This window comes from Prosopis cineraria, unplaced genomic scaffold (genome assembly GCF_029017545.1).
Source record: "Prosopis cineraria cultivar Desert tree isolate PC_DT_omini unplaced genomic scaffold, ASM2901754v1 PC8, whole genome shotgun sequence".
Taxonomy (NCBI): Eukaryota; Viridiplantae; Streptophyta; class Magnoliopsida; order Fabales; family Fabaceae; genus Prosopis; species Prosopis cineraria.
Genome location: NW_026555339.1, coordinates 4195360 through 4219495, shown reverse-complemented (window position 1 = coordinate 4219495; position 24136 = coordinate 4195360). Strand labels below are relative to the sequence as shown.

The 24136-nt window shown below is 32.6% G+C and overlaps 2 protein-coding genes across 4 annotated transcripts; both read right to left on the bottom strand.

Moving 5' to 3' along the window:
- Positions 1-5883: 5883 nt before the first annotated feature.
- Positions 5884-10416, bottom strand: LOC129317709 (UDP-rhamnose/UDP-galactose transporter 2). The gene is made up of 5 exons (XM_054962068.1): positions 10002-10416; positions 9472-9656; positions 7045-7245; positions 6552-6713; positions 5884-6433 (listed from the first exon to the last, which is right to left on the bottom strand). Exons 1-5 carry the CDS (start codon positions 10129-10131, stop codon positions 6074-6076), a joined length of 1038 nt encoding a protein of 345 aa, XP_054818043.1. The 5' UTR covers positions 10132-10416; the 3' UTR covers positions 5884-6073.
- Positions 10417-17189: 6773 nt separating this feature from the next.
- Positions 17190-23266, bottom strand: LOC129318662 (chaperone protein dnaJ 10). 3 transcript variants are annotated; one of them, XM_054963551.1, is made up of 11 exons: positions 22842-23266; positions 22645-22756; positions 22279-22338; positions 21482-21564; positions 21193-21352; positions 20287-20416; positions 19788-19946; positions 18598-18776; positions 18425-18505; positions 18126-18287; positions 17190-17604 (listed from the first exon to the last, which is right to left on the bottom strand). In XM_054963551.1, the coding sequence occupies exons 2-11, from the start codon at positions 22729-22731 to the stop codon at positions 17503-17505; spliced, it is 1203 nt and encodes a 400-aa protein (XP_054819526.1). In that variant the 5' UTR covers positions 22732-22756; positions 22842-23266; the 3' UTR covers positions 17190-17502. The 3 variants fall into 3 exon arrangements, with proteins under 3 accessions (XP_054819526.1, XP_054819525.1, XP_054819524.1); XM_054963550.1 differs by having other exon boundaries at positions 22883-23266; XM_054963549.1 differs by having other exon boundaries at positions 22887-23266.
- Between the last annotated feature and the right edge of the window lie 870 nt (positions 23267-24136).

Below are 24136 nucleotides of genomic sequence, written 5' to 3'. Positions count from 1 at the left end.
ACATATTGCCTTACAAAAAACAAATAAGGAAATGCTCACAATAAATTTTTTCTTTTTTAAGTATTATATATCGTATAACAAGCCATATTAACCCGTAAAAGATGTGAATTCAATAATGTAACATTGAGGATAATTGAATTGTCCTGATAAAACAATTAAATGTGAAGAGTGAAAATGAACAACAATAATTTCAATGAAAAAACATTAATTCTATTAAATTTGGTTTATCTTTTTATCAAATACAATTAAAATGATAAATAAAGACAATAGGGCATCCCATATTAAAAAAATATACCACTGGAGTTAAAAACAATATCATACCCATGTTAAACTATATCCTAATCTATAAAAAAAAAGAGGGATGATCATAAATGCACTTCAAAGTATAATCATAATTTCATTTCATCTTTTAAGGGAATTATTTGATCAACATTTCCTTGTAGCTCATTTAATTTATAATATGCATGAGTTAAATTTGTAATAACTTCTTGACTTGAACTCATTTTTTCTCATATTTGAATAGAACCTTATTTTATCTCTCAGCTAGATCCTTTCCATCAGTCATGGCCATGAATGCCTATTCCACATTTGTAGCATTCTTTGCACTTATTTCTATAAATGGTATGCTAATTTCATCAGCAAATGCCTATAAAGAAAAAGCAAAATAAAAATGATATAATACAAGGAGTGGAAAATTTTATCAGACAAAGGAGGTATGTGAGAAATTACTTTACGTGTTGGTTTAAAATTACAATATTTACATTTATTATATTTATTCCCAACAGCTTGAAAGAATAATAATTCTCAAATTCTAATTCTAAGGAAGAAAAGGATTGTAATATTAAATTAAGTATTTACTTTATCAAGTAGAAAAATGATTTTAAGGTAAAAATGCTCACTGAGTCCAACAAGTTCGAGGTTGGTCACTAACATGAGCCACCAATAAACACATTAAAGAAGAAGTAAAAGCAAAATATTGACTAATTTTAAAGATGACTTGGGTTGAAGAAGCTAAAGCAGTTGAAGAGATGATAAGCCTACTTATTTGTTTTCTATTTTTAGCTATACTCTTAGTAGATCAAATCACATCATTCGCCATCCACACCAGTATTTTTGGTTGGTTAAAAAGTTCTATGAATTCTCACTAAAATGATTAAGAAATATATGCAATAACTATGCTGATAATGTTTAGTAGAAAGCCAGAAACTATGTCATGATAAAAGTGCAAAGTCTTACCAATTTACAACATTGTTACCTAACAAGGCTGCGGATTGAGCAAGTTTAGATATCTTTTCAAAGTTATGCTACCCAATTGCTTCTTTATCAAGTATGGCATCTGATAGAGCCACTAATGATGCTCCTTGCCTAATATTTTCACCAATTGAATTTACAACCATTGAGAAAAATCATTTACATTATAAACTTATGGAACCATAAAAAAGGGAGGGGGAATAAATATATTCGTCTAGAAATTCATAAAGAACAACTAAATAGTTTTGCAAATCAAACTAAGAATCGAGAATAAGCGATCAATCATTTTTCCACAAAATTCACTACTTCACAAAAGTAGCAAAGGTAATGTCAAAGGCATAGTAAATTGTCACAGCACAAATAGAAACTATTTAATCCTACAAAAGTCAACTGTGCTTAGTAGAGTTTTTCTTCAAACATTTTCCTCATTTTGTCATGTTGTTGGTTTTTACACTCATTCTCTATGACGGATACAAGATTGGGCCAAAAAAAATTATTCTCACATGACACATCACAAAAAAAGAACTTTATTATCCTCATTTACAACTTTAAAACAAGGCTAATTGAACACCAAGACTCACTGAATTCTATTAAGTTTACACTATATATTATAAGAAGATACCTAGACTAATCTTTGTGATCATTAACGCAGAGTGAGGGAGGAGAGCGAACTACAAAAGCTAGCCCCCTAATTTTCTATTAGTTTAATAACAACCTTTGGAACTAACAACCCTCTGACAGAGAAAAAAGTGAGGTGCTATCACGATCTAGGATTATCTATTGATGCAAAAAAAAATTAATTGTCACATGAATAGCAAGATACAAATCCATAGCCTTTTTACTATAGAATCCATATTGAATTCATATCATACCCTACTACATTTGGATATCTTATCTTCTTGTTTATCACTATAAACGTTTACATGGGTACTTTACTTACTAACAAACTTCAACTCATCCCCTTACTACTCATTATTTTCACGTAACAAAACTTTTAAAAGGAAGTCACACCATATATAACAGTGCTGAAGGTTGAAACATGGAAGGTGAATGCATCTAGGAATGGTATGAAAGACAAAAAAAAAAAATAGATGGAATCAAATATTTTGAAAATAATAGGACAAGGAGTAGTAATAGGAAAATAACAAGCCCCTTTCAAAGGTTATCAAACAATATTTATATTATGATATTCAAAAGACAATGAAAAGATGTGATCACTCACATTAGTAAGATTTATAGAGGGCCCAATGTAAACAGAGCCAACCATGACCAAAACCACAGGAGATACAGCCAGTAATCAAGTCTTCAATAATTCGTTACGAGGGCCCTTGAGTGTGATAAAAAGAATTGCTAGAGTGATCACAAATGTTAGAACCCCTTCAGCCATAAACTAGTATGCATATTAACTTTCAATGATAGTCCTCTAATTGTATAAAGCTTGAGCAAAAATCTCCTGTTGTCATAACCACGCTTAACTTTTCTACCTCGATCGTCTATTTGATTCTCTAATCAGGGATTGTCTCTCTTATTTGATCTCTATCCATGCTGCTAGGGGTGTTCATAGGATGAGACGGGATCAGGGCTGAATTTTTATCCCTTGTTCCGTCACGTCCTATTAAGAATCGGGACGGGATCAGGATAAGATTAAGACATCCCATTGTTCTGATAAATCAGACAAAGTTGAAGAAAGAATTGAATAATAACATTCATTAAAATTTTAAATCATATAATTTATTAAGTGTAAAATCAAAATAATGCAAGTACATAAATCACAACAATTTAAGGTCAATTATTGAATCGCATTAATCACAATTACACATTATGATAGTAACTATAAGTGATCTTTATGCTATAAGAGTAGCAACAACAGGCAAGTCAAGCACGACATTAAATCATTATTCTTCTACTTTAGTTGAGATATACTAAGCTAATTACTCTTCTGAAAATAAAATAAAAAATATGATATAAATAAAATTTATTAAATAGATAGATATAAGAATAAATTATATTAATATAATTAATACATTATAAAGAAATATATTGCCCTGTTTACTTTATGTTATTAAAATTATCAATATAAAAAACTTTAGTTTTTTATAAGAATTATTATAATTAATATAATTAATATAAATATAAATTATATTAATGTAATTAATATATTTAATATGTATTTTTAAAATAAAAAATAATATATATAGTATTCCGGACGAGACAAGACGTCCCGATGGTAATCCCATGTTTTATCTCATCCCAAACCCTTTTTCTGTCCTGTCTCGTAAAATCCTGTCTTGATATGATCGGGATAATATTGAGCCAATTAGGATAGATACAAGCTGAACACTCCTACATGTTGCACGAAACTTCAATGGTGCTTAAATATTAGTTTCAGAGAAGAGTTCTCTGAGAGAAAGTTGCATAGTTATAGTAACGCACAGTCGCCCACAATAAGATGAAAGATCTAAGTCATAATTTGTGTTATTGGCCGAAAATCATCTTTGATTTATTGTATTGTTTTCACCCAATAATAAAAGGCATTTTGGTCCATTCATCTTATCTTTTTTTGAATATCAAAATGAGTTTGGTCCCAGGAATAAATTCTAGGGGGGACTAAGGGGGTGTTGGCCCTCCCACATTTTCATTACCCTTGGGAAATTTCTTTAATTTCTCTTGTAAAAATTAGTATTTGCCCCTATATTTTAAATAGTTTTTTATTTTGTCCACTTGTGTCCTTGTTTTTGAATTCATTATTGTTTATGTAACAATCCTCACCCCACCCTTTCGGGGATCTTTTGGATTGGGCCAACCCATCTCATGGAGCCCAAGCCGACAGGTGGTGTAACCCAATGACACTAGACTTAATCTCAACTTCTTTAAGATGGTAAAGGTTAGAAATTCGAGTCTGAAAATGCTCCAAAAGACCTTTTTAGTAGGGTGAGAAATAACTCAAGCACCACCTTAAGGAAAGCCGGCTTGGGCTTCATGAGGAGTGTTGAAGCCCAGTCTACAAGACTCCCGGAAGGGTGGGTTGAGGACTGTTACAGTTTAATCTTTCAATTCCATTTGGTCTCTAAGACCAATTTTGCTTCCAACCAGGTTCTTTTCACCAATTGTTCGTCTACAAACAACAAAGTACCAAGCGTGTTAGAGACACTAAGTCTTAAGCGATAACAAAAAAGTTTTAGGCTCCCTTACCACAGTTCACTTGGATGTAAAAGATATATAAGTCTTAATGGAACAAGTGTTTTTGATTATTTTTTGAATGTAAAAAGATTACTATTCTACATTGAAGATAAAACTAAATGATAAATCTAAAAGCTATGAGTGTAGAATGTGAGTCTTTTGAGTGTTGATTGCCTTTCTCTTGTGCTTTAGTATTCTATATGGTAGCCTTTTTCTTAGCACCTAGAATGTTCTGTCGAAAAATCAGGGATCTCATGAAACTCATAGCATAGTCTTGACTTACTATTTCCTAATTTTTGGTAATTAGCTTATCTCGCCGAGATATTTGAGCACGACAATGTTGCTCCCATGGATTTCAGAATCATTTAAGATCATGTTTTTATGTGCCGACGATCTAAGGTTTGCAACTGGTAAGATTTCGACATGCTCATCCTGTTGTGGCTTTCCGTTGAGCTTGAGGCCAGCCCTCTATTCAGATTGTTAATTGGATCTAACTCTTCAATCACTTGGTCTAAATAACTTTATGATCTATCCAATGTTTTGGCAAGCGACATTTTATATTTTAGCTTAAACACCAATTTTTTTAAAAAAAATTGAGTGGAAAAGAGATTTCATTAATCAAATTGCTAGTTTATAATCTATATATCCCTGGATATGCGATCCTAGCAATGAAGTTTTTCTTTTTTTTATAATTAAAATAAAAAAACACTAGAATATATTTATAAAGAAAAAGGGCATGCACTATGCAGCATAGATTATGTCCAGTAGTCTAGTACCAAAGGCTTTTTAGTCGACATGTATACTATTAAAATAATTTTTATTCTAGTTCAGAATTTTTATAATAAATTATTTCAAGATGTTTCGAGTGAAATACTCAAGATAATTCCTTAAATTCAAACAATTCAATTTAATTATTAAAATTTTAAACCAATTTACAATTTTTATAATATAATTGTCCTTTGTTAATACATAAATATTGGTCAATTCGAATCCTTACTGCCAAGCGGAACTCATAACGTGATAGATGATTGCAAAATGAAAGAGCTGTATAAATGCCAAAAACGCTTCTAAGATCTGAAAAATAGGACATTCAAGTCTTAATAATACGAATATCCGGAAAGCAAGCGTTCACCCTCATGCTCTCCTGTTCATCTCCTATTTTTCATCTCCCTTTCTTTTAATTTTTCATGAATTTTTATCAAAATCTCAACATCACTCTCAATCTCAGTAAGGTATATTTGAAGGCAAAATTTATAAAATATTCTGACATATCCTGGATTATGTCAAGTCAAATAAATATCAATCATCATAATCAACAGAGATTGTAAAGAGGCGATTGATATTTGTCATCATGAACGAACAGATTTTTCAGCTTAAAGGAGCCACCATATTCACTTAGCAATTTCTTGGCAAGCCAAATACATAAAATAAATAACCTCAACAAAACGAATATTGAAGATTATAATAATGAGGAAGCATTGCTAATAGACGGAAACTCACTTTCTAAATGGATGTGTGTAAGCAGATACACAGAAACATTTACCGCCAAGTAAACTAGACAAAAGAAACAAATCAAATAAAACACATTAACATTGCCTGCGATTCCTTTCTAACAAATCTTAACCACAAAACCTGACTCATTCTAGCCTTTAGTGTCTCCAAGTTCAACGTCCTTCAGATGATTCTTTTCTACCTCATCTTTTAGTAGTCTGATTTCTTCTTCTGTCAGGCTGTTTTTGACATGGGACATGGCCTTGGCATTTGCCTGCTTTTCAGCCTCTACAGCCCAACTGTAAACTATCATGCCAACAACTGCAACAATCATCCCCATGATATTCTTGAAAGTTAGCTCCGAATCAAATAGCAGCCAGCCCAATGTCAGGACGCATACTGTTTTCATGTGACCTAAAACCTGGAAGGAGACAGCCGAGAAGCGTCCGATGCAGAGGTATTGGCTCACATTGCAAAATACAGCAAGTGAGCATGAGAGAAGAATGAACAACTGCAAACATTTTACAGCAAGGTACAAATAAATCATTTTTAACACTCTCTGTATAACTTGAGAGAAACACAGAATATGGCAGAGATTAGTATCGACAAGACAGAGAATGACTACTTACAATTGCACCAGTAGACATCTTATAGTTGGTTATCAACTTGCCATTAAGGAAGTAATCAACAAATGGACCAAGAATAAGAAGAGACAGGGCTTGAATGGGAGCAGTCTTACTCAGCAATTCAAAAGATCCAATTGAATATTTCTTTTGCAAAGAACCTATTGTCTGTCACAATAATGGGGATAGAAGAATCAGTGATACAAATAGCGTATATACAGCATGTAACACAAGAATTGCCTTTTATAATGCCAAGTATTTTCTCAACCCTGTTAGTTGACAATGAAGTCTATGTGCATGTCCAAAGGAAAAAACATCTTTATAAGATCTAATGAAGAACAATAATGATGCTCAGTTACGACTCTCAATTTAATGAAGTTCCATCCATCATTTGCCTCAAATTACAACAAATCATAAAATGCAAATGACATGAGAAAACAAAATGACGATGACAAAAAATGTCATGTTGCCAGCATAGTTGAGCAGAGGCATTACTTACAATTTGCTGTAAAGATGTTGACAAAACTGCTACAAAGGCACACAGGAAACCTTTGAGGTTAACTTTTACATCAGTTACAGTGCAAACACCAACACCAATAACTACGACCAAGACTGACCATTTCACTTCCTTTGAGTAGTGCTTGTTATGAAGGATCCATTCCATAACACAAACCACCGGAATCATGCTCAATTTAGATATCTGTACATATAAACAGCAAGAAATTACCAACCAGGAGATAGAAGCAGTGAAAATTAGAAACGAAAATATGATAAGGCAATCTGTTTTGAAAGTTAGAACACAAGGGGTAAAGGCTGGGGATCATGGGGATGGAACCAAGAGCCTGACGGCAATGCATTGAAGGCTAAAATATCTAATGCTCAAAGTATACCAATAATAACACATTCAATCCCCCAAAACTATAACACTAGAGCACAAATTTAAATCACAAGATCACGAGGGTTGTAAGCCTTGCTAAAGAACATTTAAGCAACATACAGCAACAAAATAACTTGAGGCCATTTTTTATTTTTTGTTCAATAAATATCAAAGAGTTACCTAAAGGTCTAACTGTGTGTGCTTGGATTCAATTTCTAGGGAAGGAAAGAAAAACAGCTAAAGCACCAAATTAAGCAGTTCTCAGGCTTTTTCAGAAGCCAATTTTTTTTGGCACTGCAGAAAGAACCAGGAAGCCATTTTTTGACTGAGCAAAGATATCCCTATTGAGTTTTGGTAATGACAATCCCTACCCTTTACTCACACAGTCCCTACTAGCATCCCCTCTCTTCTCTTTCCCCTTTCTTCGTCTCAGTTCTGCAAAAACACCAGCCAGCACCTGAAGAAACTCATTGTTCATAGTCACATGTGGTATCTTTTGAGGTACACCCTGAAGCCATCAATTCAAATTTACCATATTTTTCATTCAAGCACCAAATACATGAGCTTCACCCATTCTAGCATTCTTTCTTGGTTTAAGACTTCAAGGTGCATTATAATGTCAGGTTTGGATTAAAAAATATAGATTTTTTCCTTCTCTCTTCTAGTGAATTTTGTATATAGGATTGTTTGATAAAGGTAAAGCTTAGGTTATGAGCAGGTTTGGATTATGGTAGAAAAATTTTCATCCATTACATGACAATTTTTGGGTGGATTTTAAGATGCTAATAGCTCCTTTCACTATTTGCGTCTCTTCATGAAAGGGCATTAGTAGGTCAAAGGATACACTTATAGTAAAAGAAAATTTCTATTCCATTGCTCGTGCAAATTTCTTTTAATTTATCTTTAATTAAAATCAAGAGCTACTGTAGCTATTATTACAAATTTTTTTAATGCCGTATGGACTTTGGCTTGTCCATTATATATTTAATTTGCACACTAGATCCTGATTTCCTTTTGAATCCTTTCATTTCAGGGAAATAGGGAATGGATTCCAAGTCTCCCTCTTATTAGGGAAGCTTCACTAGTTATGGATGAAACCTGTCATATAATGAAGATTTTGTGAATTGGTTGAATGAAATATGGTCAAAGGATACGCTTTTAGTAGGAGAATCCCTAGCAATAATGACAATTAGCAGATGAGACTTGCAGTGTGCATGAGGCACATAGCTATCAGACTTTTTTCAGCATAATAAGCTCACATTTCAAAATCTTGCAATTGTTGACAGGGGTTGTTCTTAAATCAAATTTCTTTATTTTATAGTAAAATTCTGATTAAGGAAAATATATTAACGTATGGCAAAAATTTAGAAACTATAATTTATAACAAGTGTTTTTCATTCCAAAATTATTATTAAAAATGCTTTTTTGTCGATTCAACAATTAAAAGTCCAAGAAAATAGAAATAACGATTTGTACAACTCAAACTTTATCGTTCAAAAACAGCATTCAAATGAAAGACAGCTTCTGCTTATTATTAGAGATTTACCAAAACTAAAATAAAATAAAATAAAATAAAATTCCAAAGGCCTATCCAAATGAGCCTTCTATGAAAAAGTAATGTCTACACATCTCTTAAAACGCTATACTAGATTCAGGTTTTGGAAAAGTAGCATTGATTTTGCACGTGACAACCAACAATATGTATATCTTCGGTTAAGTTGAGTCTGAGACATATTGGATTGATATTACCAATTTACCACCCACACCAGCAGATAGTCAAATGAAAGATGCAGTCCTTGGTTAATAACAGGCAGATCAATCAAGACATACCACCAATTATGAAATGCTTCAGTAGTTTTACCATGTGATGTTTGATAAAGATCTATAATGGTTGACTATCCAAATTATATAAAGTGAAACATCTAATGCATTAAAAAGGATGGAAAATTTTAAATATCAAACTGGAAAAAAAGACAGATAAAACTTGAGATGGAGAGGAATACAACTATGCTGGTAATAAACATTATAATGCTCATCAGAAAATCATACCTGGTAAAATCCCACAGAGTTTAGCATGAGGCTGAAGTTCATCCCTGTGATAGACGTATTCGCAACAACTGAGAACCACAGAAGCTCCCACAGAGGGACATGCTTTGACGCAGAATAACCAGTAGCATTTGACACTAGACCCACGAGAGCAGTTACAGCAAAGTGAAACCCAGTTAAGGTAGTGGCTGAAAGAGCAAAAGGGAGAGAAGGGAGGAAGTTAATAAATCATAAACCCCATACAATCATAAGTTCATAACCAGTAAGCAGAAATTTTAGCATCTAACAATATAAGAAGTTGGCATCATGATACTCACCTGCAGAACATTTATAACACCATAAATAATATAAACAGAAAGTACATTGCAAATTATGGGGGAAACAAAAAAACAGCAACGGAATTAAGATTTCGAATAAAGAATAGAGCAGATCCACTGAGTGGAAAGATCAAACAATGTCGGAGGAGAAGGCAGAGATCTAATACTTTTAGATCCAAGCAGAAGAAATCATAGTTGAGAAGAACGGGAACTGACCAAAACTGAAAGCATAACCACTGCCGGACATGAGTTGTTTGTTGGCCATGATAATTCCAACAGAGCTAACAACGTTCATGGCCCATGCTCCCACATCAGATATCGCTGACGATTTCTTCTCGTTCTCCATCCTCAATCGCGCGCGGAGGGTTCCAAAAACAAAACAATTCAGATTAATATAAACTGAATAAACACGAAAAAGAGAAAAATCTCCAAGAGACAACCGCCACACCGACAGCAGATCTGAGGAAGACAGAGAACCCGACGCGGCAGATTCAGAAAAAAGGGAAAGGAAGAGAGGTATGAATCTGTGTGGCACACAAGTTGGGAATTTGAAGAGCGAATGTGGGAGGAAGGGACAAAAAAAGAAAGGGAAGAGAGGAAATGGAAGTTGATTGAGAAGGAAGAAAAGTGAGGGAGGAAGGATTCACGCTTGGATTAGAGGATTGAGTTCCGGTGGAGGCAGCTCGGTCCTTTGAGTGCGCCTCTCTCTCCTCCCACACACAACACTTCCTCGCAGTTTCTGGCTCACCGTCACATTCCAGTCCCTCTCTATGTGCTCACTGATACGTAAATCTTTCCTTCCTTGTACATTTCAAAATAGATCTACCACCCAGTAGTTTTGTCGATTTGAATCCCTTACCATTATGCTCCATTGACCTGTTGAAGTGACGACGTAACGTTATCCAAGCTTTTTTTTTTTAAAAAAAAAAAATTATCCAATTCAGCATAAAATATAGGGAAAACACAGATAAAGGTCTCTGAGTGTGTTTTATTTTCAGTTTTTATAATTTTATCTTATTGTTTCCCATCCTTTTAATTTAGTTAGTTTACAATGTTAATCCTTATAATTTTAAAATTTTTAAAAATATATAAGGATGGTGAGTTGTCATTTATGAAGGTAATTTCCTGTAGATTTGCCAACATACTTGTTAATATGGTAAAAATACACCAATGATATGAAAATAAATTGATTGGGAATTATTGAAAATTAAAAATAAAATGCAAATGAGAAAAAAATTATATTTGACTTAAACAAGATGTGAGAGACTGGGCTTCTCTTCATTTTTACTCCACTTCCCATCTCAATTATTAAATTCATTTTTAAATGGTTGAGATTTAATATTTCATAAAATTAATTATAATTATTTAAAAATAAATTTAATGGTTGAGATAAAAAGTAGAGGAAAATGAAGAGAAGGCAAGTCTAGATATAAAAGACAAAAAAAAAATAATAATTAATAATAATTAAGTGCATGCTAACAAAGTGATCGACATTTATCCAAAAATAAAATAATAAGAGGATTGATGGAGTTAAATACATGTCAATGAAATGAGCTCTATTACCATAAACTCACGGGTCTTATGTCCGTTTTTTAAACTTTAATAACTAATGTTACCAATAAATGAAATTAAGGGATTGAAAACAATAAAATAAAACTATAAAAATTAAAAACAAAATGCGATCAGAGTATATGGACTTATTGTTGTATTTTCTCTAAAATGTAAGAAAATATAAATCATGAGTAATCATGAGTAATATAATTAATTCATAGCATTTTCTCATATTTTTGGCAGCGTGTGAAAAAATGTACGTGATTAAAATTCTCTGATTAGGCACAGTCATTGATTTTGATTCCCGTCATGACCCACGTTGCCTAATTGTGTTAGTGTTAACATCAATCACTGTCGATGTTAATCACAACAAATGTTGTGATTGATTATATGAAATAGTTTTTGTTCAATGAATTATAATATTATATTTAATGAAACAAATAATAATGAGTTTCTTAAAATAACTTATAGTATAGCTTTATAATTTTTTCTTATAATTAGCTACTGACAGATTAATTAATTTTAAACTCGATATTTGCTATACTACAAAAAATAAAATATAAATTATTTATTTAAATTATATAATAAAATGGCATTTCAATTTCATCCATAATGCAAATATGTTATACAAAGTTTGATTTTTGAGAAAATGAGTTTAATGTGATCTATGGCCTATGGTTGAAACATTTTTTTTTTTCAATTTTTATGGGAAAGAGCATAGAGAATGAAGAAGTACCCAACTTTCTCTCTTCGCATATGTGTTATTTTCTATGTGGAATTGGATTAATATTTCTTACCTATTTAAAATTCTGGAGTAGCTTAATTCAAAATAGAAAACTTATGGCGTGTGATTTAGCCATTTTAGATGGATGAGAGAGTCGTTTATGGAGGAACAGGTGCTTTTGCTTCTTTTTTCCCCCTTTTATTTCATCTGCGCTTGAGAATGTGAAAGAAAGTGAAAGTGAAAGTGAAAGGAGGAAATAAAAAAGGAAAAAAAGAAAAAGAAAAAGCAAAATATGATAATAAAGGAATGAGAAAGAGAATTGGGATTGTGAAATGGATGCACTGAAAATGAGGGCAAAAAATTTGGCGTAGAAAACTGAATCAAATAAATTATAAAGAAATTCGAGAAGGTAGACCCATCATGTTTGCAATCAATTACAATAATCATGTTAAATTGGATAAATTTAATTTAAAATACAATAGCAAACAGCAGCAATTTAAAAATCTTTTATTGGTCAAACAATCTAAAAATCTTCGACCAAACAATTGTAATTACATCACATAATTTCGTTAAGACCTCCTCAAAGTTCAAGATGCATGAACATGCCAAGATGATTTGAATTATGTTCAATAAGTTGGTCAAATGCCAATAAAAAGTAAATGAATAACCATCTTTAATCCAATTACATATAATTACATAAAATATGAATGATGCAATTTCCTTTTTTGAATATGAATAATGCAATTTACTTTAAAGTTATGGAAATAACTTATATTATATTATATGAATATAAACTTCTCTGAAAGCAACGGATTAAATCTTGCGACTTGAATGGCAGGTGGCAAATAATAAAAAAGCCTGATAATTGAGTTGTATCCCGTGTTTCAGTTATTGGCATGCATGTCCAAAATTGTTTGCATAACTTTTTTTTTAACGAAATTAATTTATTAGACATCAATTGATCCTTAAAATTTTACACTCATAAATACAAATACAAATAATTATTAAAAAACGTAAAAATGGGTGGATTAGCTTTACCAAGTCTCATGCTTTGTTGGTAAGAAATAAGAACACTTTTAGATCTCAGAAACAATTAAGTTTTCTAATTACTATTGTAATTAAGCACGGAAATATTGGCCTGGTCTTCATTACAATCCAATTCTAAATTAATCAAGTCAATCAAGTTGATTGTTGGCTAAGTATTAAGACATCATTATAAATTTAATAAAACTTGAAACTTGAAATGGTTATGTGGAGAAGAAGTTTGGCACTTTTGCTTACTAGGCCAATGCGCGTACACACAGTTTCGTTTATATGTTTATGTTCATTTTTTAATAATCAATAATTTAAGAACTTCAGAAAAAAAGAAAAAGAAAAGGAATCAAGTTTGACGAGAAGATGAAATATAATGTGGCGTGGGTAGGTCAGGACGATGCCGTTTTAGGAGTAGAAAGTTGAATTGGGATTCGACATTGCTTCCATAAATAGACTCACATTTTGAGACCACGTAGCCACCGACATTGTTTGTGGCCCATGAAAACATGACTCATCAACTAAAACTAAAACAGGTCATCAGTGCATATCTGTTCTTCCAACATTACTTCCAATAACTTTCAAAAATACAGCACACCTAATTGAACATGATGTGGCCCTTTTGAATTGATTTTGAAAAAAAGAAAGCATTTTTTCGTGTGTAACGTGCATGTATATTTAAGATTCAGATCCAGTTTATACCTGGGTAGAATATATTTTGATGGCTGATATGCAATTATTATTAGTATATATATATATATGTATATCAAGGTTTTGATTGGCATACAAAATGAAACAAATAATAGAACAAATTGTTTGGAATTGATAGAAGAACAAATGGGCAATAAACAATGAAGAATATTACATTTTATATAGTCAATGCCTTAAAAACTCAAGTTTATAAATTATTTTATTTTATTTTATATTAATTATTAAATTTAATTTTAGTCAATATGAGATTTTTTTATGTTAACTCAAATTTATTTACACTTGACATAACTTACAGGCATATACACACATACACATATATCAATAATAGTTAGATGGATTTAAAAGAATTTATACCTGTTAAGTTATGTTTAAAGTTCAAAATTTAAAAACGAAAATATTATATTAAAATTTTTTTTTTCTTTTGCATTTAAACCTGAGAATGTTCAGATTGAATTCAGTAATGCAATATCTCATAGATATTCTCAACTTTTAATTTATGTTGAGAAAAAGAATTTTGTTATAAGACTTATATCTAGAAGTCTCTCAAAAAACGTGAGATTTAAAAGTTTAAAAAATTCTTCTATTCAATAAGTTGTTCTTTTACAATAAATTCTCCCTTTAGACTTATAGCTGTAAATGATAATGCTTCAAGAGGCAGATCTCTCGATAAATCCATTCATTTAACTTCATGAGTCTATTTTTAAAAGTTTTATTTTCTGCTTCCTCTATTAAAAATTATAAGATATTTTTTTAAAGTAAGATGTAAAAAAAGATATTTATGATATTTCAAGGTGAAATCAATGATTTTTTTAAATTTCCTTAATTGGAACTATAATTAATAAGGTTTTTTAACTGGGACATTCTACTAAATCTGAATAAATATGAAAAAAATAATTTTAAAACAATTAGCTAACTTGTTAAGGATTAATTCAATTAAAAATACCTTATACTCCTTCTGAATCACAATATAATGCATCTTCTAAAAACCTTGCCTAGTTTAAAATATAAGGTATTGGGTAACTTTTAAATTTATTTTTCCAAACATACCCCTACTTCATTTATCACTTTTTTTAAAAAAAATTATGTATTAAAATTTTAATTATTATTATCAAGACTTTTATATATGGTATTTAATGAAGATATAAATGAAAAGATGTGTACATTTTTAAAAATTTAAGGTTTCAACTAACAATATTTATAAATTATGAATTAGTTAACTATGACTTATATTGTGATCCACAAGGAGTAATATTGAACAAAGAAAGTAGTATTTTCTCCTCCCAATCTCTCTTGTCATCCAAATTAAAAGTAAATCAAGATTAAAGGAAGGGCCCATGTTAAAAAAAAAAAATTGTTGGGTGAAAAGACACTTTGAATTTATAAGCCTCATTGCTTGGATTGAGGGTTTATGTGGTGATTTTTTAGGTAATATTTAAAATATATTTTTAAAATTATCATTCATGAAAAATAAAAAATAATATAGCATCACTTTTTATATTTGCTATATAAGAGTATATTTGAAATTTTTTATACTTTTATTACTTTTACTTATTTTGTATTGATATTGATGAGATTAGTAAAAATGACTTATAAAAAGAATTACAAAGTACAATTTATTATCAAATTTATATTTTAACACGGTACCGAACCGATATTAATTTTGCTGAATGATTTGTTGTTTCTTCAAAATTAATGAACCAGAAACAAAGCAAAACATATGCATAATTTGTAATTATAATCTGAACAATAATTTCTTTTTTAAAAAATAACAGACACAAGATGGAGTTACCCCGTCGCTGTCGAGAAGATAATTGATCAAGAATCCTAACAGTTTAATGATTGTGGAGCCAATCACAAGACACACCTCTTGTTTTTTTGCTTACATTCCTGAGAGCGACTCTGAGCTTTCCATGGTCCAGGGATTAGTGAAAGCAAGAAGCACATGATGGGATATTTTAAATTTTGAAATTACAATTATTAAAGTCGGCTAAGGAATATTCCTGTTTTTCAAATTTGGCTACTTTTTATTATTCTCTTGCTGTTATTCACGTTTCTGCCATTTTAATCGTTGTCTATTGGCTGAAAAGGATTACTATGTAATTACGCGTTAAACTAGTTGGACTCTTCAACGGGAAGAATCATTACGACAAAATTGACTAATGTGAGGGAGAAATATCTCTATTTAAAATGGAATTTTTGACATTTTTTTAAAAAAAGATGTATTTGAGAAGCACTTTGCTTTTTAGTTACTATTCCTCTCCATTTGTCATCATTTTGTCACTCCCAAAAAAAAAAATTGCTAGTTGAATCTGGTAATACATTTTGTTGTATTATTGTCAGTATCAGATGATTTAAAAGCCTCTTTCTTAGGTTCCATGTGTTGTAGGGTTAGGGCACGTGCTGAAGAATCGGATGTGTACTTGGATCTTTAATGCACATTATATGTTGTTGGGTTTGTTTTGACTCCCTTATTTAAGTTATTTTGTTCCTTTTGTTTTGATTGCCTTATTTTGTTCGTCTTCTTTTTTTGAAAACGAAAATTAGAGCAATAAGTTTATCTTTTATCTCCAATTAGCGAGACATAAGAACCGCCGGCCCAACAAAAAAAAAAAAAAAACACACACACACACACACACACACACACACAGACATTAGAACCAAATGAAAGAAATGGTGAGTGACAGAAACATCAACAATAAAAAAAAAAAAAACAGAGAGAGAAAGAGAGAGAGAGAGAGAGAGAGAGATGGAATGACTAGAATTTCAAATAAATATGGTAAAAAAATTAAAATTCTAAAAAAAATTATAAGAAATGAATTTGCATCAAACGTAAATTATAAATTTTCAAATATCCAAATAGAAAATCTTGCATAAATTCAAATCTCCATTCATTTAAACACAACATAAAAATATTTGCCTTCATATTGCACCGCGTGTGCATTTGTTTGCTTGATTGTCATTCCACGCAGTCTCAACTTGCTTACTATAAAACTATTACGTCTGAAAAAGATCTCACGATATAAAAGACATCTAAGTGTTGACATTTAATTTAAAAAAGTATACAATACTATTGATCAATGTTCAACAGTAACAACGAAAGGCCACAGTCAAAACCACGTCTCCTCATTACAACAGTAATTTCCAAGCTGGCCTGACTCGGCCACTCAAGTGACTTGTAATTTATCATTCCTTTATTTGTAAAGTCTGTTATAACAACAAATAAGGATAAAAGTAAAACAACACTGCATATCTATTAATAGAAACATAAGACAGATAATCAACATACTTAAAATTTAAAATTCATCCATCACTAATGGAAAATAGCAGATAAAAGAGTGTGGACCTATACAAATGCGTTCCATAACTACGTCTGAAACAAGTGATGCTTCTATTTTGCAAAAGATCGACATTCACTTCAAATTCACTAATTAAAAATCTCGTACATAATTAATCTTAGTACCACACAAGATTCATAGAAGCATCCATGTATCATGGCATCTCCGTAAAAGGAGGTCCTAATAACAAGGCCACCTCAGCCATAAGAAAAAAATAAGGCCATCCATTCCCAATCATCCTAATAATCCACAAGGCAAATCTATAAAACCAAATCTCAAGAATAAGATCGAACCAAATATACATATTATAGATACAATACCGGCCAAGACAGAAATACACAAACAGGAGCATCAAAATCTATCATCAATCCCTGTTGATTGGAAGTCTCTGGGCACCAGGGGGTGCGGTTGGCCTAGGGAAGTTGAAGTCCGAGCCTGGAAATTGAGGGGCCTCCACATAGGGACTCTGCATTATCCAATCAAGTCAAGAAAAACGGGAAAAATCAATATTATGAGGTTAAGATTTTTTACACCATCATTGTTCAGATGTATTTTTTTCTTTTAAAAAAAAGAAAGTCATTTTAAATTTTTTTCAATGAATTGGATTGGTATCTTGCATTTTCAGGTATTAAAAATACCAGGATAAAAGATACTGGATCATTTAGGAATTTCATACTTGGTATGAAATTTGGACTTTATTTAATACGTACAGGTACAAGTCCTATTTTATTGAAATTATCAAAATTATCGATTCACGGATGTGAAAGTCAGCCACTTGTACAATGAATTTAACAAAACGGAACTGTCCTAGGCTAAAGGTATCTTGGATGCAAAACCAATCTTTTGCATATATATCAACTATATTAAAAAAATAAAAGATAAAGAACATATACATAAGATGTTTTGATAAAAGAAAGGGTCGCCTAAACTTCCCCTAATTTGCATGAAGAATGACATAGCAAGACAAGTATATAGGAATGGATGTACCTGAGACAGAGAGTCAGTGTGTGGTGAAAGATCAGGATTTGAACATTTTTTAGAGGTACCAGGAGAACATGCGTCATCACTCGTTTCACTACCATTCAATTTATGTATTCCTGGTTTATTTGGTACATTTTCATTCTCATTCCCTTCGGCTGTCTTAACTCCCTACATTTCAAGAGCATTTTCAAGATTATTTCACAATCATTAAGCAGCTTAACCCTACATCCAAATTGAGTTTCAGAAATAATTGATCATCAGTAAGCAGCTATAATTCGGAGACAAGGAATTGGGAAAAGAAATACCTGAAAAATTTTACCAAGAGATTTCAACCCCTTAGCTCGTGCACGGAGTTCTTCTTTTTTAACACTATTGTCTTGAAGAACCTAAAGTAGAACACAGATCATGTAAATTAAACTCAGGATTCAACCCCGTATTATGCCAGGTAAAATTGTGATGACGGAATAGTGAAAACAACCATCTGACAGACACGGGAAAGAGTAGCCTCAATGTCAGCTACATTAAGCTTCCACAATGAGTCAATCATTAATTTCTTGTGGGATTGCATATATTCCTCAAGCTGTTCTTCAGTGTAGTCCCCTTCTGCAGTTAGCTGCTTCTTCATATCCTCCTGCAGCTGGATCAAAGCAATTGCCCCTAAACGACAATGAAGAAAAAATATTTATCAGCTACCCTCTCTAGTCTCTAACCATAGAAGAGAAAAATGAGGTCTGCAACCATATATACTTAAGTAGGAAAGTTTATGATCCCTTGCCCCAGAAAAAATGCAAAAATCATTTTAAACTGGACAAAGACAGCACCTTCAAGACAACATTAGGGGAAAAATCTTCCATAGCATAGGAAAATAGAAAGCCATCTTGTCCATATATGAAGGCATATAGGTATTTCCATCCACAGGATAAGCAAAATGAGTACTGGAAAGAGAACATAAGCCATGGCCTCGTGAGATCTTAAACAGAAGTAATTCATTAAGCATCTTTTCCACCTGATTTCCAAGAGAGCATACTTTACAATGAGACTACCAATGCAAGGAAGACGCCTGCCCCTTATAGATCCAACCATCAATTAATGGATAAGGTGAAATGCATCCTAACTGAAGAGATGGTGTGGCCTATAATTTCTCCACACCCAAACACAGACCAACATAGGGCAGGACCAAAAAGACAGCAATTTTGGCTGTAAAGAACAGGAGAATGGAATAGAATTATTTGTTCCGCATGATTGCTGGGGAGACAGAGAAAGAGAGCTCACTTATTCCTACACAAAATCTAGTTGAGTCATGACTTTAGGGTCTATTGCTATCCAGGACCAATTGTCTAGATGCAAATGAGAGAGGGGCCAAAAAAAAAAGCCAAGCACTGCCTATCCCTATCTAGGATTCAAAACGGTAGGTCAGCTTCGAATTGAAAAATAAACCAACAATAAAGCAATTTGCAAGAAGAGTAGTTACAGTAATACAACATCTGTTGTCCATGTTCATGATAGTTACAATAATAACACAAAGAATATTGGAAGTGGAAAGTTCAAGGGAAAAAAATTATAGAATTGCAAGACATAATATGAAGGTTAACAAGAGACTGGAATCAATAAATTATCTTGACACAGCAAGTAAATTTTTAAAGTGTTGAAGCCGCTAAATTTTCTGACCTGTAGCTGCTGTAACTTGGGATTTGATAAAGTGTCCTTTGTTTCTAAACCACTCAGCAATGAAAGGCACACCTAAATAAATTGCTTTCTTCCCTAGCTCTTTCGCTGCCTGCCTTGAATATATGTAGCCAATGGTATTCAACATGTCAACCCCATAAGCTGTAGGATGAACAAAAGATTGTTCAGCAAGGACCTCAGTACATCAGCAAAAGATTTTGGAAGACACTCTCCAACAAATTTATACAAAAACTCAATATTTAGGCCAAGTTAAGCTTTTCCCATGTCATGTACAGTCAATTTTCAAAACATAGATTGATTTTCGGAACACAATATGCTTTAATTTCAATCATTCGTAGCAATCCTAGTTTGATATTTGCAATGAAAAAAGGCAATCCAAATATGCAGCAACCTTGAATTCTTGACATGTCACTTGAAGCCACATCATTTGTTAACTCATGGAATTCGCTGTAATTTTGGAAGAACCATTAGGCCCTAGTACCTGCATTGGATAGTCGTGACACTTCATCTTTTGCATGCTTGGTAAATTCCAATTTGCTTCCTTGGACATATTGGTTTAGTCTATTTTTAAGTATCTCCGCAAGCTTTTCTTCTCTCTCTTTCTGAACAACCTGAAGGAAGAAGGAAACTGTCAAAACACCCAGTGAATATAAAAAAATGCACCTAATGAAAGATAAAATAAAAAACTGCCAGAAGAACAGTGGAAAAAAAATCATTAAAAATTAAACAACGAACTAGCTCCTGCTTACATAAAGCCGAAATTCCAATAAGAATAGCAGTTGTTAGAGAGTATTTAGCTGCAATTTCTCACACATCTAGATGACAACTCAAACTGCACAATAACTTCTACTCATCCATACAAGTAGACACGTCCCTATAATTATAACAAAGCATGAAATATTCTTATCTTCAGCATGTCAAATGGAATCATAAAATCTCCAAAATTTGACACCACACCAATTCGTTCAAGAAGTCTACGGAGCAATACTTGAGGTTTGCTGCTTGGGGGTGTTTAGTATTGTTTATTGAAAAAAAAAAATGGTTCAGATGTTGCCCAACTGATAGACCAACACTACAGCCACCGTGCACATAGAGGCTACAGCATGAAGTTCAAATGTGCAAGACTAGTGGGAAGCGATGGTGAGGAAGCTAAACAGGTTAGAAGTCTATGGCACACACTTCAAGCAACAATTGTCTCAGCCACTATTTCTATTCGTTTACAATTAGTCAAGCTACAGGGTGATAAAATATTCTCCAATAACACAATAGGACAACAAAACAAGTAACAATTTATTATGCATATAGATTCCTCATCGCAGAGAATATGTAGGTGATCACCTAAAAGCAGTCATGACGTCAAATGATGAGAAAGAGTAAAAATATGTACCCTCATTTTCTCCTGTAACTTTTTAGCATCAAATTCTTCCCCCTCACTAAAGATATCCATTGATGCCATTGATGCCATGGCTAATTGGCCTATGTACTCCTCAAAAAGCTCACTGCCAAAAAGCATGGCAAAGATTGCTGCTGGATCAATAATTGCATCACTGCAATGAGACGAACAGAGTAGCTCAGAATCAGCACAAGACCAAATATGTGGCACACCTTGTAAACATTGATATTCAAAATAGTTCATTCATATGTTAAGAATTAAAAAATAAAAAATAAAAACTAACGTTGAGATTCCAGATTTTCCATGAGTATCATAAGCTTGTCGTTGATTTGGATCACTCAAAACCTGGTAAGCTTCGCCCAAAACCTAAAAACAGATTAGCAACATTGGAAAACATTAATGGCATCAGAAGTTGATTAACAGCAGGACAATCCAGGCAACACAAATTGATGAAAGAATGGTATAAACAGCCAGATATTAAATTGAGAGAAACAGCATGAATTCAGCATTGGAGAATATAACATATTTAGTTGAAGCCACACTTGCACTTACCTCAACAGGGCAATTTAGCAATAGGAAACAACAGGGCAATAAAAAATTCATTCACGTCAAAACATTTAGTTCTGCTGTTGAATGCCACCAACAATTCAACATTGAGGGACCACAAAGGTAAAATTAATTAAAGTACATATTTTTTTTTTTTATAAATATGAACCTAATCCAATATCTGGGTCCATTTTAAACACTAACTATGCCCAAAGAATGATAAAAATTGATATCTTGCACCGCTAAAGGCACGCCCAATACAATTATGCAATATAAAAAGAATGGAAAGAGACAGGATAATAATGGTGAAAAAAGAAAGGCTTTCACATTTTCCAATAGAGCTTTTAATTACAAGTTTTTTGGACCCTCCATATGAATTCTTTTTCACAATCCAATTAACCAACTCACCAAGCCCGAAGTAACAATTTTCTTATCACTCCAACTCATGACACGCACATATTTCCAAACAGGGGAAGGATTTGCTGCACAAATCCTCGAAAGCTATAGGTTTGAAGTAAAACATGGCAGTCTTGCCTGAAATTTTTGTGCTGCGAGAGGGTCATTGGGGTTTTTATCTGGATGTACTTGCCGTGCCTGCAAGCCCAAGACAAAGAGAAATAAATAACACGAGATAAAAAGAAATATCAATATACTAATTAGTCATAGTTCGTTCAACGTGGCAGAACTGAGACTGACGGACCATTACCCCATATCGGCATATCCTGTCCACAAATATGCTATTTTCTACCTATTGAGGCGGATTAGTTGAGGTAACACGGATCTACATAAGTTTTACATAGCTCGCAAATTATGTAACTCTAAGAAATCCAAATTATTGGTGAAAACAACAGAATCAGCTTATTCACAGCAAGGTAAAGGATCCACGAGACAGATTCTCACCTTCATGTAATAAGCTTTTTTAATCTCGGCCTCAGTTGCCGTGGGACTGACTCCCAGCACGTCATAGTATTCGGTATCCTTCACCATCTCAAGGTGGGTGATCGATATTCCCCTATGAGATAACGCCGGGAACGATCAGATCTTCACAGGCCAGGCAACAAATGATACAAGCAGAAAATAAACAAATAGAAACGCACAAATCAGAGCAGGTAACACGAATTAGATTCCTATTCCGTACCCACCACGCCCAAAGTCACAAGCCGGGAGCCGCTGGCGTTGACTGCGACAATCGCGTAATTATTTTGAACGATGATGTGAAGTATGTCGGAATTTTCACCTCCGTCACCGTCGTGTAAAGATTTTCAGAGCAACTCGTTAAGAGAGTAGGCCTTTCCCAGTTTGCTTGGGCATTGTGTTTTACGAAGGTTTGCGGTCAAATCCTCGACACCGTGAGGCGAGTCGACTTCCCCTTTTTACCTTTCTTCGAGCACTCTTAAAAGACTCCGACAAGCTTCATCGCCTATGAGTCATCACAAAGACACGGTGTATTTTGTTATCTTGTGGCTCGGAATAAATCGCCCTGGCCTCGAGGATGTACTATTTCCAGTTTTCCACTTTTGAGAAGGAGGCTTCTTTCCTTCCCCGAAAGACTATATAGGGCGTGTTTGGTTCTTTGAATAGATAATACGCGTATTTAATTATAATTTAGTTTTGCTAAATTCCTTATTTGTTAAGCCAACAAGAAGAAAAAGAACTAGCGCTTCCATGGATAGAATTTTGGAGAGGTGATTGTATATTTTTTATAAAAGTTATATTATTTATAAATAGTGTGAATTATTATAAATTTTATATTTAGTATTTAAACTGATAAATAAATGAAAGATAAAATTTATACCGTTAATTTTAGGATTTCCTTTTTGATGGATTGATGGATGATGGAATGGACAAGGGGAAATATTTAAAACAAGATGCAGTATTATTATAAGTTACACTTTCTTTCTTTTTTATCACTTTCCGTTGTTCTAAGGGTTTCATTGTAAAAAAAAAAAAAAGTATAAGTCATTTTCTTGCATTGGTTGTTGGTTAATTTTAAATAATTGTACATAATTTTGATATTTTCTGTTATTTTGCTCTTCGGTGATAGAAATGGTGCATGACTTTTAATTATATACCCTTTTTTTCCATCACAGTTTTTTACTTAAACGCTTCAATCTATTTTCACCTAAAGTTCTGAATTGTAAGTGCAATCATTAGTTTCATCTCAAAAGTGCTTATGACGTATGATTTGGTGTTTGAAATTTTAAATTCCAGCTTAGTAATAAGAGTTTAGGAGTTGGCTTTGATTTTATTGAAGTTAGGAGTTAAGTATGGTTTAAGCTTTAGTATTGATGGTTAGGGATGGGACAAGGGGATTGAAGGTTTAAGATTTAAGATTCAAAGCTAGGGTTTTGGAGTCAAGAGTTAGGGGTAGAGTTAAGAGTTTTATGCTCTA

What these genes read in the sequence shown, in the direction of transcription:
- LOC129317709 (XM_054962068.1), bottom strand. Translation starts at nt 10,131, where the DNA reads ATGGAGAACGAGAAGAAATCGTCAGCGATATCTGATGTGGGAGCATGG. An exon ending in TGGTTATGCTTTCAGTTTTG is followed by an intron (nt 9,657 to 10,001) that starts GTCAGTTCCCGT and finishes TTGCTCTTTCAG; the next exon opens with CCACTACCTTAACTGGGTTT. An exon ending in AGATGTCTACTGGTGCAATT is followed by an intron (nt 6,434 to 6,551) that starts GTAAGTAGTCAT and finishes AAATGTTTGCAG; the next exon opens with TTGTTCATTCTTCTCTCATG.
- LOC129318662 (XM_054963551.1), bottom strand. Translation starts at nt 22,731, where the DNA reads ATGGTGAAGGATACCGAATACTATGACGTGCTGGGAGTCAGTCCCACG. An exon ending in TCGCAGCACAAAAATTTCAG is followed by an intron (nt 21,565 to 22,278) that starts GCAAGACTGCCA and finishes ATCTGTTTTTAG; the next exon opens with GTTTTGGGCGAAGCTTACCA. An exon ending in GTCACGACTATCCAATGCAG is followed by an intron (nt 19,947 to 20,286) that starts GTACTAGGGCCT and finishes TTCATCCTACAG; the next exon opens with CTTATGGGGTTGACATGTTG.